At 49.2% G+C, this 14,288-nt stretch overlaps 1 protein-coding gene across 1 annotated transcript in view; it reads right to left on the bottom strand.

Moving 5' to 3' along the window:
- Nucleotides 1-2,992: 2,992 nt before the first annotated feature.
- TENT5B (terminal nucleotidyltransferase 5B) overlaps nucleotides 2,993-14,288 on the bottom strand; it is a 67,062-nt gene continuing 55,766 nt past the window's right edge. The window contains exon 2 of the mRNA XM_075335899.1: nucleotides 2,993-7,423. Coding sequence (XP_075192014.1) covers nucleotides 6,398-7,423 — 1,026 coding nt within the window. The 3' untranslated portion in view covers nucleotides 2,993-6,397. The remainder of the gene's footprint in view (nucleotides 7,424-14,288) is intronic.

The raw sequence follows: 14,288 nt of genomic DNA, 5'->3' as shown, positions 1-14,288 counted from the left end.
ATCACCTCCCAGTAGCCCCATTGAAAAATTAAAAGTTTAAAAAAAAAAAAAAAAAAAAAAATACATTTGATATCCCTACGTTCAGAGACGCCCTTTCAAAATATAAAATTAATCTGATCGGTAAACTGAGTAGCGGCAAAAAAATTTCCAAACGTCAAAATTACATTTTTTTTTGTCGCCGCAAATTTTGCGCAAAATCCAATAACAAGCGATCAAAAAAGTAGCATCTGCACAAAAATGGTACCATTAAAAACGTCAGTTTGAGAAGCAAAAAATAAGACATTACTGAGCCATAGATCCTGAAAAATGAGAACGCTACGGTTTTCAGAAAATGGGGCAAAAAGTGCCAATTTTTTTGGACAAAAGTCTGAATTTTTTAACCCCTTAGGGAACAGTAAACCCATACATGTTTGGTGTTTACGCACTTGTACTGACCTGAGGCATCACACCAACACATCAGTTTTACCATATAGTGAACACTGAATAAAATATCCCAAAAACAATCGTTCAAATCATACTTTTGCAATTTGTCTGCACTTTGAATTTTTTTGCCGTTTTCCAGTACACTATATGGTAAAACTTATGGTTTCATTTAAAAGTACAACTCGTCCCACAAAAAAAAAAAAAATAAGCCCTTATATGGCGAGAAAGCTAGAAAGAAAAAATAAAATTACAGCTCTTGGAAGAAGGAGCAAAAAAAAAAAAAAATATTGAAAAACTGAAAAATCACCTGGGGATGGAGGTTAAGCACCCGAGCCTGGTGGTGCTCACTCATCACTAACAGATGCATTGGAGCTTGTGATGCAACTTGTGACTTCCGGCCAGTCAGAAGTTACTGTTGAAAGATGATGCTGCAGGTTAAGGCACTGAATGAGTATGACCGGGGGCTTGCATTTTAACTCCAGTGCTAGAAAAAAAAAAAAAAAAAGTCAGCAGAACACACAGTGTTTATACGCACAGCTTTCAAAGTAAAGTTCAGTAATACCTTTACCATGGCCATGAGAAATCTGTTTGAATTGAGATGCAAGGCTCTATCACTTTCACTGGAGTAAAGCTGGGTTCACACATAGCGACAGCGACGACGTCGCTGTTACATCACCATTTTCTGTGACATAACAGCGACCTTGTAAGTCGCTGTTATGATCACTGCTTAGCGACGCAGCAGCGATCATAACGTCGCTACATGTGCAGAGAGCAGGGAGCCGCACACACTGCTTAGCGCTGGCTCCTTGCTCTCCTAGCTACAGTACACAGAGTTAATTACCCGATGTGTACTGCAGCTACATGTGCAGACAGCAGAGCCGGCACTAGCAGCAAGAGTGGCGGAGGCTGGTAACGAAGGTAAATATCGGGTAACCAGGGAAAGGTCTTCCCTTGGTTACCCGATGTTTACAGTGGTTACAGCTTTCCGCAGCTGCCAGACGCCGGCTCCTGCTCCCTGCTCGCTTCATTTCGTCGCTCTCTCGTTGTCACACACAGCGATGTGTGCTTCACAGCGGGAGAGCGACGACGAAAAAATGAAGCAGGACATTCAGCAACGAGCAACGACCTCACAGCAGGGGCAGCTCGTTGCTGGATGTCACACAGCGACAGCGACGGGACGTCGCTGCAACATCACAGAAAATGGTGACATAGCAGCGACGTAGTTGTCGCTGTGTGTGACACCACCTTTAGGCTTCAGATCTACAACGGTTCTTCAACCTCATTTGAATATCAATTCAAAACAGATTGAACAGGCTGGACATTTAAAGGTATTACTGAACTTGTCTTTGAAAGAGCTACAAATGCAAATAGTTTGGGGTGTGAAATCCTGCTGAAAGGTTCCCTTTAAGGCCTCACTGGCAATTTAAAACTGAGGGCAATCAGATAAACAAAAAAAAAAACAAAAAAAAAAAAAAACACAAACAAAATCAGATTGTACTCAGTGTTATTATATAAGGCAGTTTTCATCTCCAAATTTTTCCTCAGCTATAGTTGGGCTGAGGAGTGGTGTGGGGAATGCACACTCATAGCATCTGCATGACATAAGCAATAATATATGCACAACATGTCCCACTTTATTGGGATGAGTATTGGAGTGATGTGTACACTAATGGGAGCAAGACCTAAGGACATTGCTTTGTGTTCAGTGGCACAAACTGGGTATTACTCCTGCTACAGGAGGCTTCACAGCCGTAATTAGATATAGCTTCCTATGTAGTCATCTTTACATGAACACCATAGACTAAACAGTTACCAGACCGTATCAAATAGTGTTAAGGTCATCTGGCTTTGAAAATCAAGAGCTTTGTTTTATAAAACTAAACAGTGCAATATATTATTGTCTGGCTAAACTGTTGTGTTCCAAACCACGGCAGGTTCCCCAGATGAGAAGCCATGTAATCATTTTCAGTGGTTGTCCACTAGAAAGTTCTGGTACCACTCTGCTCCACATCAATTGGGGGAATGTGCCAATGAATACACAAACATGAGTCATATCACCACTGCTCACATACTATTCAAGAGTAACAAGCACAATTACAGGTTCAATCAATACTAAATCAGATAAGGGCTAAAAAAAAACCCCCATCACCTTTTGAAAAGCCACCAGCACTAATGTGGTCCAAATAACTTTTTTTATTACATTGGAAGGAATTTCTACAGTTCATTTTTTCCAGTGGTTTTGGATTATCAATTTAAAGGGGTTATCTGGCTTATTTTGACTTTTTTTTTTAATATATTATTACCCTATGGGGCTACATTGGGGCAGGTGAGTAGCTAGTGAGCACTTACCTGCCCTGCTGTCAGCCCCTCTCCCCCGGCACAGAGTGGTCATGTGACCGCTCCTGCCGCGATTTTGCGGCTTCCGGTCATTTCATGTCAACATGGGCAGGACCATATTGACATGCAAATCTGGGAACAGCTTGTTGCCGCCCTGCTGGGCAGGTAGAGTGCATGGAGTCACCGCCCCCTTCCCTGCACCCTCCCACACATTCCCCCACACTCTCCCTGCCCACGGTCACCGCCAGCACCGGGCTCCCTGCTTACAGTGCTTAGGATAGCAGGAGTGCCCGAGCAGTCTGTGTCCCGCTCCCTGCCAGCCCCGTGGCTGCTCGCACTGCAGTGTATCAGCAGCTTCTCACAGTGCGTGCAGCCGCGGGGATGACCAGCGCTGCTTGCAGGAGGTTAGAGGAGATCATTACCTCCTGTGACGATCTCCTCCTCTGCCGACGTCACCGCTGTCACTGCCTTCTATGCCCGCGGCGTTCTCACATCACGTCTCGCGGGCAGCCAGAGACTGTCACTAGCGGTGACGTCACGGGCTCTCGCGATACTGCTGAGAACGCGGCGGGCATAGAGTGCAGTGACAGCGGTGACGTCAGCAGTGCAGGAGATAGTCACTGCAGGTAATGATCTCATTTAACCTCCTGACAGCACCACTCGTCATCCCCTGCAGTGACCTGGGCTATTGATGTTAGCTCAGGTCACTGCACTGGTCTCCCAGACAATGGGGAACATTCTGTTCTTCATTGACTGGGACATTGACTATGGTTATGGTATGGATTGTCGTGGGACCCCCCTTATTGGATTACGCCGGACCCTAATTTTATTGTTCTTTTCAATAAAATGGTGAAAGGAGGGAATGGTTTGGGGAGTTTTTTTTTTTTAAATAAATTTTTTTTTTTTTTTTTTTTTTTTTTATTACTGACTGGGTTGGTGATGTCTGGTATCTGATAGACGCGTGACATCAACTGCTGGGCTTGATGCCAGGTGACATTACACATCTGGCATCAACCCCGTACATTACCCCATTTGCCACCACACCAGGGCAACGGGATGAGTTGGGGCGAAGCGCCAGGATTGGCACATCTAATGGATTTTTAATTATTTATTTTTTGGCTAAATACAAGGCTAAGCACCCTTTAGTGCCACATGAAAGTCACTAAAGGGTGACAGCTTAGAATATGCAGGGGGGTGGGACATTATATATGTTTTTCTCATCTATCCATCCATCCCATTCATTCATCCGTCTATCTCTGTCTCTATATTTATCTATCCATCTCTGTATCTACTCATCTATTTATCTTTCTTGCTGCTTTTTTTTTTTGTGGTCCGCAAAAAACTGAAAGACAAGGCACACAGATGACACTGATGCATCCGTGAAAAAAACGGGCCTTTTTTGCGGACCGCAAAAACGGAACGGTCATGTGAATGTAGCCTACATGTGTTCCCCATGGGGGTAGGGGTCGGTACAGAACGATTGTGGTGGGGGGGTCGGTACAGAGCGGTGTGTGTGTGTGTGTGTGTGTGTGTGTGTGTGTGTGGTTTGCAGAGCCCGATGTGGGGCTGTTATTTCCAATGCTAAAGTGGCTGCTTTCACACATCCGGTTTTTGCTGTGCGGCACAATCCGGCTCTTTGCAGAAAAAACGCAACTTTTTTTGCCGCCGGTTGCGTTTTTTCCGCATAGACAAACATTAGTGCCGGATTGTGCAGCATGGCCTTGCGTTGCGTCCGTTTTTTGCCGAATATTTAGCCCATGCGGCGGCCGGATGGAACGTTGCCTGGCACTTTTTTTGTCCGGCGGAAAAAAACGCATCGCGCTGCATCCGGCTGATGCGGCGCTTTTTCCAATGCATGCCTATGGTCGACGAGTGTGCCAAAAACCGCATCCGGCCGCCGCATGCGTTTTTTTTTTGCACTGCGCATGCTCAGTAGCTTGCCGCAACCGGCAAAAACCGGACGGGCCGCATGTAAAAATTTATGCAAAGGATGCGTTTTTTTTCGTTGCATAGGTTTCAGAGCCAGATTTAGCCACACTGCTAAAACCGGAGGTGTGAAAGCAGCCTCAGGTGCTGGGGCAGAATACTGACAGGGAATGTGTGCGCAGGGGGCAAGCGAGGCTGGACAGTGAAGGCGGGCAGGAGGCGAGCCTGGACTGAGGCTGGGCGGTGCCAGCTGTGACTGGGAGGTGTCGCACAGGAAGTGGTCAGTTTGCTGGAGCAAAATGTAAACAAGGAGCTGCAGAGAATAAAGTCACAATTCAAGAGGAACAAAAGTTACAAAACAAAATAATGTAGGGGTGTTTTATATGACAATACAGTACAGATTAGCTTACCAAACATTTTTGAGTTTGTCGGACAACTCCTTTAAGCTTTAGTGAGGTTTGCACATGACTCACATCTAACACCCTGACCACCCATTAACTACGGGGGCATTCATTACCACTTACTGACTTTGGCAAACAGGTTTAAGCCTTCAGCAAAATGTTGTGCAAGATTTCAAAACTCAATTCAAATACAGTGGAACCTTGGTTAACGAGAACAATCCGTTCTGGGAGTGTGCTTGTTAACCAACTTACTCGTTTAATGCAGACAATTCGTTCCACAACTTGTGTCCTGGTCCCCTGACACACTCACACTCACTCCTGGGTCTTTTAGTTCGAGGATTACTCCCTCGTCCACTACAAGAACCATTAGGCCGGCAATGGAAGGTAAGGTGAGCATAATACTGTATGTACGTGCGTGCATGTGTGTTTGTGTGGACTGCAAGAGCGAGTCAGAGCACAGTGGATGTACAGAACTGGAAGTGTGTGCGGTGAGTATTTGCTCGTACAGCAAAGCTTTCTCGTAAACAGTTACAAATTTAAAGAAAGCTTTTCTTGTTAAGCCAAATTCTCGTTAACTGGGTTACTCGTTAAGCAAAGTTCCACTTTATGTTGACTCCATATACAAATGCAAAACCTCATTTACACAGCCTTATGTGCACTTAACCATATTTACCAAAAACAAGATTCAGCCTCAGAAGTGTGACAATAGCTTCCAACATCTAGTCTAGTGTTTTTTTGGCAGACCACAACAATGGCAGTGTAAAGACAATTAGATTGGTGCTATTAAATATATCTCCAAACTATATAAATCTAGTTAAAGTCTGTGGGTGTAGAAATCAAATAATGTTTGTTTGTTTTCTTGTTTGCAAAATGAAAAAAAAAAAAAAAAAAAAAAAAAAAAAAAGGCACATAGTAAGAGGTGGATAGAAAGAGGTGTGATGGAGTGATCTGCAGTAAAATGGTTATGTAATACTAATAGCAAGAATGAGGAATTATTTCTAAAATCTAGGAATTGAACCAAATAAGCGTTACAGGCACTTAAGAGTTAAACTCCTACACTTTGGTCCCAAGTACTGGGTGAATTCACATTGAAAGCTTGTTCTACAACTTGTATCAGTGAAGAATTAGGAAGAAAGGAGGAAACTTTCAATACTAATGGTAGTCTCTCAACCAGTTTTCTAGAGATATGATGGTGAATGATGCATAACCTAACCCTTTCAATATCACACGGACAGATCAAAGACAGCCAGTCACTTCTTGCTCAGCTTGGAAGGCTGAGGACAGAAGTTGGTTAGTGATCTAGGCGAAAGTCAGTTGCAGCAGGGAAGCCATGTTTGATAGGAATGGCTGCAAGACACCACAGGCTGGACTGGTGCAAGGTAGTAACTGTTGTAATTTCCATCACTCATAAAGGTTGCTGGCTGGTAGTAGCAGGTAAAGTTTGGGAAGGAAGGAACATGATTCTGTTCAGATAACACCTGAATAGCCAAAGAGCCGATGAGTGAGAGAGTCTGCCGACGTTCATGTCCCATTAAACACACGGTGCTTTCATTTACCACATTGTGAAGGGTCATTAGGTATTCATAACGTTTGTCCTCCATCCCCACAAAGTGGTCCTGCAGATAGCATTTAAGTTTCCTTAACTGCTCTCGAATATCCGGAAAGTCTATGAAATAACGTGAACACATGTACCGCTGCATAGTTTTCATATCAACTTCTGACTTTGGTCTAAAGCCACGCACAAGCAGGTTGCAGTATTTGAGAAGACCACCACCTCGGATTTCTTCTGGGTTTCGTGTGGCAATTATCCGATTACGCAAGTGGTCCATTGCTTCAACAAAATCTCCAAACATGCTCTCTCCAGTCACAGATGGATGAAAGCTCTGACATATTGGAGTCTCTAAATTCTGATTACAGAGGAGCATTGAATCCAGCATTATTTGGAACGAGTCCACACTGAACTCAAACTGTCGTCTTAGAGTGTCAACAAATTTCAGCTCTATGTTCTTTCCATTATTGTTTGAGAGGGAGATTAGACTCCACCGGTCACTCTCAGTACAAACCTTAACCAATTTCTGAACATAGGCTTCTCTTAGGGTCATGGGTGTAATCTTTTCTTTATTGACCCCTACAGGCAAAAAGTCCAAGAGACAATCCAATACAGCAGTCTTTACCACCTGAAACGCATCAGGACCTTTCAAATCCACCAGAAATATGAGGTCCAAATCTTTGTAGCCCAAGCCACTATCTTCATGCAACACATGACTTGCAGCAGAACCATTTAGTTTTACATTGTGAACCAGGATACCAGTCTGCTCTAGACGACTTCGGACTACCTGCAAGAGATACACAATAGTTTACTATCTCATATTATAACCCACAAACATGCATAAACCTACATTTAACATGTATACTTTTGACTGTAAAAGGTTCCAGACAAAACAGGTTTCCTGTTCTGCATGCTCAGCAGATCTCCATGCTGTGGCATGTTTTTTTAGGGACTCTCCTCTGTTGGCGTCTGTCAGGCTTCCAAACTTTGATCCAGCAGGTGTTTCTATAGTAATCCATCACTCTACACTTCCATATTTTTTATATTATGTAAGGCTTCACTACTTCAGACATACAATAACTTGGATATGAGCAATGCTTTTTGTCAGGAAGCTGAATTTAAAAAAGGGGCAAAGTATTCATTACTACTGAAAAAATAAGACTGCTGAAAAGGATACCTGTTTTGCAGTAATCCCCATGTGCATGCATTGGGGGTGGAAGGGAAAAGAACAGTGGAAAAAAAAAAAGCCACATCCAAGTTTACCTTTAAAAAGGTAAGGGGTCGCTTTTTTATTTTTGTATTAACAGTGATTAAGAAATAAAGTATTTTTAATACAAAATTAAACTCAGTTTATATAGTTTTTATTTCATTCTAGTTTTACTGAAGCACTGGGGGCTGCCATCTTGGATTTGCTGTGAGTAACTACAGTTACTCTCCTCCTTTATGGCAGCCCCCAGTGCATAGAAGACTGTTGTCGGACTGCGACCCTATACTTACACAGAAACAGCATCTGCGTATCCAGATCACAGCAGAGGGAGGAGATCAGCGCCATCTTTGTGGAGCTCACAGCGTATCCTGTGTGCACCACTTTCCCCCTGTCACCTGCCAGGAAGGATGGGGTGAGTACTGGTGCTGGGCAGCGGTGATTGCACCATAACTGATCCTGACGTGCTGCTCCCTACTCTGCCACTCAACCCCCTCCCCACGTGCGATCATCTCAGGCCTCATGTACTGTGATCGCTGACCAGAAAGGAGCCAGGGGTGCAGGTCTGAGGCGAGTGCATGCGGCTGGGAGCGGTGATCGCGGAGTGACATCTGCAGCCTGAGCGGCACTGCACTACAGATCACACCTCCTCGCAGCATGTCACCTCGGACCTCCGATCCCGGCCGGCAGCACAGTATATAGGGGCGCGGGATACAGTGGGGCATTGGGACACAGTGCGGTGCAGGATACAGTGGAGCACTATGCAGCTGGCCTTAGTGACACTTTAGATATTAGGATGACTTTGCGTCCATCAACAAAATGGCTCCGCACTGTGATCCTAAACTTAATTCTCTTATCCTTTTGGAAACACCCAGAACAGGAGGGGGAGGTGACATCACACACAGGAGAGCAGATTCCACCCACTTTCACTGCAGTTGTAATGTGAGCTAGGTCTACAGTAGCTCTAAAGCAGGATTTCAGCAGCTGCTCCCCCTTGTGTTTAAGAGTGGAAAATATCAAACTTTTTTTTTTATATTTTTCTCAATTAAAAATTTTTAAAAACATTAACCCCTTAACGACCCATGACGTACCCAGTACATCATGGCGAAATCATGGCGTACCCAGTACATCATGACGAAAACCCTCCCTGATCTGCTGCCCCCTCTCCCCCCCCTTCCTGCATCTGCTGCCCCCTCTCCCCCCCCTTCCTGCATCTGCTGCCCCCTCTCCCCCCCCTTCCTGCATCTGCTGCCCCCTCTCCCCCCCCTTCCTGCATCTGCTGCCCCCTCTCCCCCCCCCACTCCCTGCATCTGCTGCCCCCTCTCCCCCCCCCCACTCCCTGCATCTGCTGCCCCCTCCCCCCCCCCCACTCCCTGCATCTGCTGCCCCCTCTCCCCCCCCCACTCCCTGCATCTGCTGCCCCCTCTCCCCCCCCACTCCCTGCATCTGCTGCCCCCTCTCCCCCACCTCCCCCCGCATCTGCTGCCCCCTCCTGCATCTGCTGCCCCCTCCCCCCCCCTTCCTGCATATGCTGCCCCCTCCTGCATCTGCTGCCCCCTCGCCCCCCCCCCTGCATCTGCTGCCCCCTCTTCCCCCCCTCCTGCATCTGCTGCCCCCTCTCCCCCCCCTCCTGCATCTGCTGCCCCACCTCCCCCTGCATCTGCTTCCCCCTCTCCCCCACCTCCCCCTGCATCTGCTGCCCCCTGTCCCCCACCTCCCCCTGCATCTGCTGCTCCCTGTCCCCCACCTCCCCCTGCATCTGCTGCCCCCTGTCCCCCACCTCCCCCTGCATCTGCTGCCCCCTGTCCCCCACATCTGCTGCCCCCTCCTGCATCTGCTGCCCCCTCCCCCCTTCCTGCATCTGCTGCCCCCTCTCCCCCCCTTCCTGCATCTGCTACCCCTCTCCCCCCCCTTCCTGCATCTGCTGCCCCTCTCCCCCCCCTTCCTGCATCTGCTGCCCCTCTCCCCCCCCTTCCTGCATCTGCTGCCCCCTCCCCCCCCTTCCTGCATCTGCTGCCCCTCCCCCCCCTTCCTGCATCTGCTGCCCCCTCCCCCCCTTCCTGCATCTGCTGCCCTCTTCCCCCCCCCCTCCCTGCATCTGCTGCCCTCTTCCCCCCCCCCCCCTCCTGCATCTGCTGCCCTCTTCCCCCCCCCCCCACTTCCTGCATCTGCTGCCCTCTCCCCCCCCCTTCCTGCATCTGCTGCCCCCTCTCCCTGCATCTGCTGCCCCCTCTCCCCCCCCTCCCTGCATCTGCTGCCCCCTCTCCCCCCCCCCTCCTGCATCTGCTGCCCCCTCTCCCCCCCCCCCCTCCTGCATCTGCTGCCCTCTTCCCCCCCCCCTCCGGCCCCCTCTTCCCCCCCCTTCCTGCATCTGCTGCCCTCTCCCCCCCCCCCTCCTGCATCTGCTGCCCCCTCTCCCCCCCCCTCCCTGCATCTGCTGCCCCCTCTCCCCCCCCCTCCCTGCATCTGCTGCCCCCTCTCCCCCCCCCCCCCCTGCATCTGCTGCCCTCTCCCCCCCCCTTCCTGCATCTGCTGCCCCCTCTCCCTGCATCTGCTGCCCCCTCTCCCCCCCCTCCCTGCATCTGCTGCCCCCTCTCCCCCCCCTCCTGCATCTGCTGCCCTCTTCCCCCCCCCCCTCCGGCCCCCTCTTCCCCCCCCCTTCCTGCATCTGCTGCCCTCTCCCCCCCCCCTCCTGCATCTGCTGCCCCCTCTCCCCCCCCCCTCCCTGCATCTGCTGCCCCCTCTCCCCCCCCCCCCTCCCTGCATCTGCTGCCCCCTCTCCCCCCCCCTCCCTGCATCTGCTGCCCCCTCTCCTCCCCCCCTCCTGCATCTGCTGCCCCCTCTCCTCCCCCCCCTCCTGCATCTGCTGCCCTCTCCCCCCCCCCTCCTGCCCCCTCTTCCCCCCCCTTCCTGCATCTGCTGCCCTCTCCCCCCCCCCCTCCTGCCCCCTCTTCCCCCCCTTCCTGCATCTGCTGCCCTCCCCCCCCCCCCCCTCCTGCATCTGCTGCCCCCTCCCCACCTATCACCCATCTGATGCCTCTTCCATCTGCTGTGAGCCTCCTGTAAGGTAGCTATCCCCAATCTCCCCCCCCCCCTCATCCCTTCCCCCAATGTGGATGCACAAGAAGCTGAGTGACAATTACAATTGGTCACTAAGCCATGGAGATGAGGGCTGGTGACCTGTTCCATGTAATTTAAAGCACCAGTACAGTGTTTTTTTATTTCACCGTTATTTAAGCACCACTCTGAGAGTCCCGCTTCTCCCCATACTATACCCAACTGCTGGCTTTTTCTATCATTACTGCCAGCCAGACATTACAGGTACAAGATAGCACAGCGTTTCATTTCAAGACCAAGATTTCTCTCCAAGTCTACAGTTTGACATTTATTGCACCATCATTTAAAGAGGGTTTGAGACTTTGGTTACAAACCTCTCCTGACAACTATTCTCTTGCTTCTGATAAATTAATTTCCATCAATGAACTTGTGCCATCAACTGGGCACAACTGCCATGCCATACTGACAGGCGGCTCCTTGCTACCCAACTGTAACTGCCAATTAGTATAACAATGGAAATGATACCCCATTGACAGAGCAGACCAGAATAAAAGTGGCGTTGCAGCGTTTATGCGAGTCAGCAGAGCATCACCGGACAGAATTGGCAATAAGTTCTTAGTTCCATAAGGAAGGGAGAAGAAAAAAAAAAAAAAATAAATTCTCAGATAACCCCTTTAATGGAAGTGCTATAGTTTAGGAATATCAGTTTAAGATAAAAAGTTCAACTATGACAAGCACTTCGATAAGCAATAAAGCACCTATCTAGTGTTTTGGTTTTTTTTTTTATTGAGTGTTGCTTTTAATGCAAGACCCCTGTCTTATACTCACCTGCAGTCTTAATCTTTTCCAGTATCGCTCAGGTCGGTCTCTGGCAATCTGTAACCTGCCAGCAGCTCCAGTGTTCCATGGAGCACGCTGGAGGTCACAACTCAATGCATCTCTATGAGAACCACTTTTTTGGCTCTCAAGAGTTGGATTGAGACACTGATGCAACTTCTGACTTCCAGCGAGTCAAAAGTTACAGGCACAAGAAAGATGGCGCTGTGGAATTGGAAAAGCAATGAAGCTGCCAAAACTTGACCGAGGTTGGGGGGACTTAGATTTAAAGCGACATTCATTTCTTTAATCAACATCCATACTAAAAACACACCCATTATCCTAAAACAGCTTGACCATTCAGAGCCAGTTTGCATGGGGAGATCATGAAGACTCAAGATAAATAATCACTTACATAGAAGGGTACAAATGCTATTCAGGCTAGAAGAAGGGAATTTTGTTACTTACCGTAAATTCCTTTTCTTCTAGCTCCAATTGGGAGACCCAGACGATTGGGTGTATAGCTACTGCCTCCGGAGGCCACACAAAGCATTACACTAAAAAGTGTAAGGCCCCTCCCCTTCTGGCTATACACCCCCCGTGGGATCACGGGCTACTCAGTTTTAGTGCTAAAGCAAGAAGGAGGAAAGCCAATAACTGGTTTAAACAAATTCAAGCCGAAGTAACATCGGAGAACTGAAACCGTTCAACATGAACAACATGTGTACCCGAAAAAAACAAAAATCCCGAAGGAAACAGGGCGGGTGCTGGGTCTCCCAATTGGAGCTAGAAGAAAAGGAATTTACGGTAAGTAACAAAATTCCCTTCTTCGGCGCTCCATTGGGAGACCCAGACGATTGGGACGTCCAAAAGCAGTCCCTGGGTGGGTAAATTAATACCTCAAGTTAGAGCTGCAAAACAGCCCTCCCCTACGAGGAGGCAACCGCCGCCTGCAGGACTCTTCTACCTAGGCTGGCGTCCGCCTAAGCGTAGGTATGCACCTGATAATGTTTGGTGAAAGTGTGCAGACTCGACCAGGTAGCTGCCTGGCACACCTGTTGAGCCGTAGCCTGGTGTCGTAATGCCCAGGACGCACCCACGGCTCTGGTAGAATGGGCCTTCAGCCCTGATGGAACCGGAAGCCCAGCAGAACGGTAGGCTTCAAGAATTGGTTCCTTGATCCATCGAGCCAGGGTGGATTTGGAAGCCTGCGATCCTTTGCGCTTACCAGCGACAAGGACAAAGAGCGCATCCGAGCGGCGCAGGGGCGCCGTGCGGGAAATGTAGATTCTGAGTGCTCTCACGAGATCCAACAAATGCAAATCCTTTTCATACCGATGAACTGGATGAGGACAAAAGGAAGGTAAGGAGATATCCTGATTGAGATGAAAAGAGGATACCACCTTAGGGAGAAAACTCCTGAATCGGGCGCAGCACTACCTTGTCCTGGTGAAAAACCAGGAAGGGAGCTTTGGATGACAGCGCTGCCAGCTCGGATACCCTCCGAAGAGACGTGACCGCTACCAGAAAGGCCACTTTCTGTGAGAGTCGAGAAAGTGAAACATCCCTCAGAGGCTCGAAAGGGCGGCTTCTGGAGAGCAACTAGTACCCTGTTCAGATCCCATGGATCTAACGGCCGTTTGTACGGAGGGACGATGTGACAAACCCCCTGCAGGAACGTGCGTACCTGAGGAAGTCGTGCTAGACGCTTTTGAAAAAATACCGATAGCGCTGAGACTTGCCCTTTAAGGGAGCCGAGCGATAAGCCTTTTTCCAACCAGATTGCAGGAAGGAAAGAAAAGTAGGCAATGCAAATGGCCAGGGGGACACTCCCTGTGCCGAGCACCAGGATAAGAAAATCTTCCACGTTCTGTGGTAGATCTTAGCAGACGTGGGCTTCCTAGCCTGTCTCATGGTGGCCACGACCCCTTGAGATAATCCTGAAGATGCTAGTATCCAGGACTCAATGGCCACACAGTCAGGTTCAGGGCCGTAGAATTCAGATGGAAAAACGGCCCTTGTGACAGTAAGTCTGGCCGGTCTGGTAGCGCCCACGGTTGGCCGACCGTGAGATGCCACAGATCCGGATACCACGACCTCCTCGGCCAGTCTGGGGCGACGAGCAGGACGCGGCGGCAATCGGACCTGATCTTGCGTAGCACTCTGGGCAAGAGTGCCAGAGGGGGAAACACATAGGGCAGCTGGAACTGCGACCAATCTTGCACTAAGGCGTCTGCCGCCAGAGCTCTGTGATCGCGAGACCGTGCCATGAAAGTTGGGACCTTGTTGTTGTGCCGGGACGCCATTAGGTCGACGTCCGGCCTTCCCCAGCGGCGACAGATTTCCTGAAACACGTCCGGGTGAAGGGACCATTCCCCTGCGTCCATACCCTGGCGACTGAGGAAGTCCGCTTCCCAGTTTTCTACGCCGGGGATGTGAACTGCGGATATGGTGGAGGCCGTGGCTTCCACCCACATCAGAATCCGCCGGACTTCCTGGAAGGCTTGCCGACTGCGTGTCCCGCCTTGGTGGTTGATGTATGCCACCGCTGTGGAGTTGTCCGACTGAATTCGGA

This window comes from Anomaloglossus baeobatrachus, chromosome 2, assembly GCF_048569485.1.
Source record: "Anomaloglossus baeobatrachus isolate aAnoBae1 chromosome 2, aAnoBae1.hap1, whole genome shotgun sequence".
Taxonomy (NCBI): domain Eukaryota; kingdom Metazoa; phylum Chordata; class Amphibia; order Anura; family Aromobatidae; genus Anomaloglossus; species Anomaloglossus baeobatrachus.
This window is presented reverse-complemented; position numbering and strand designations above follow the sequence as displayed.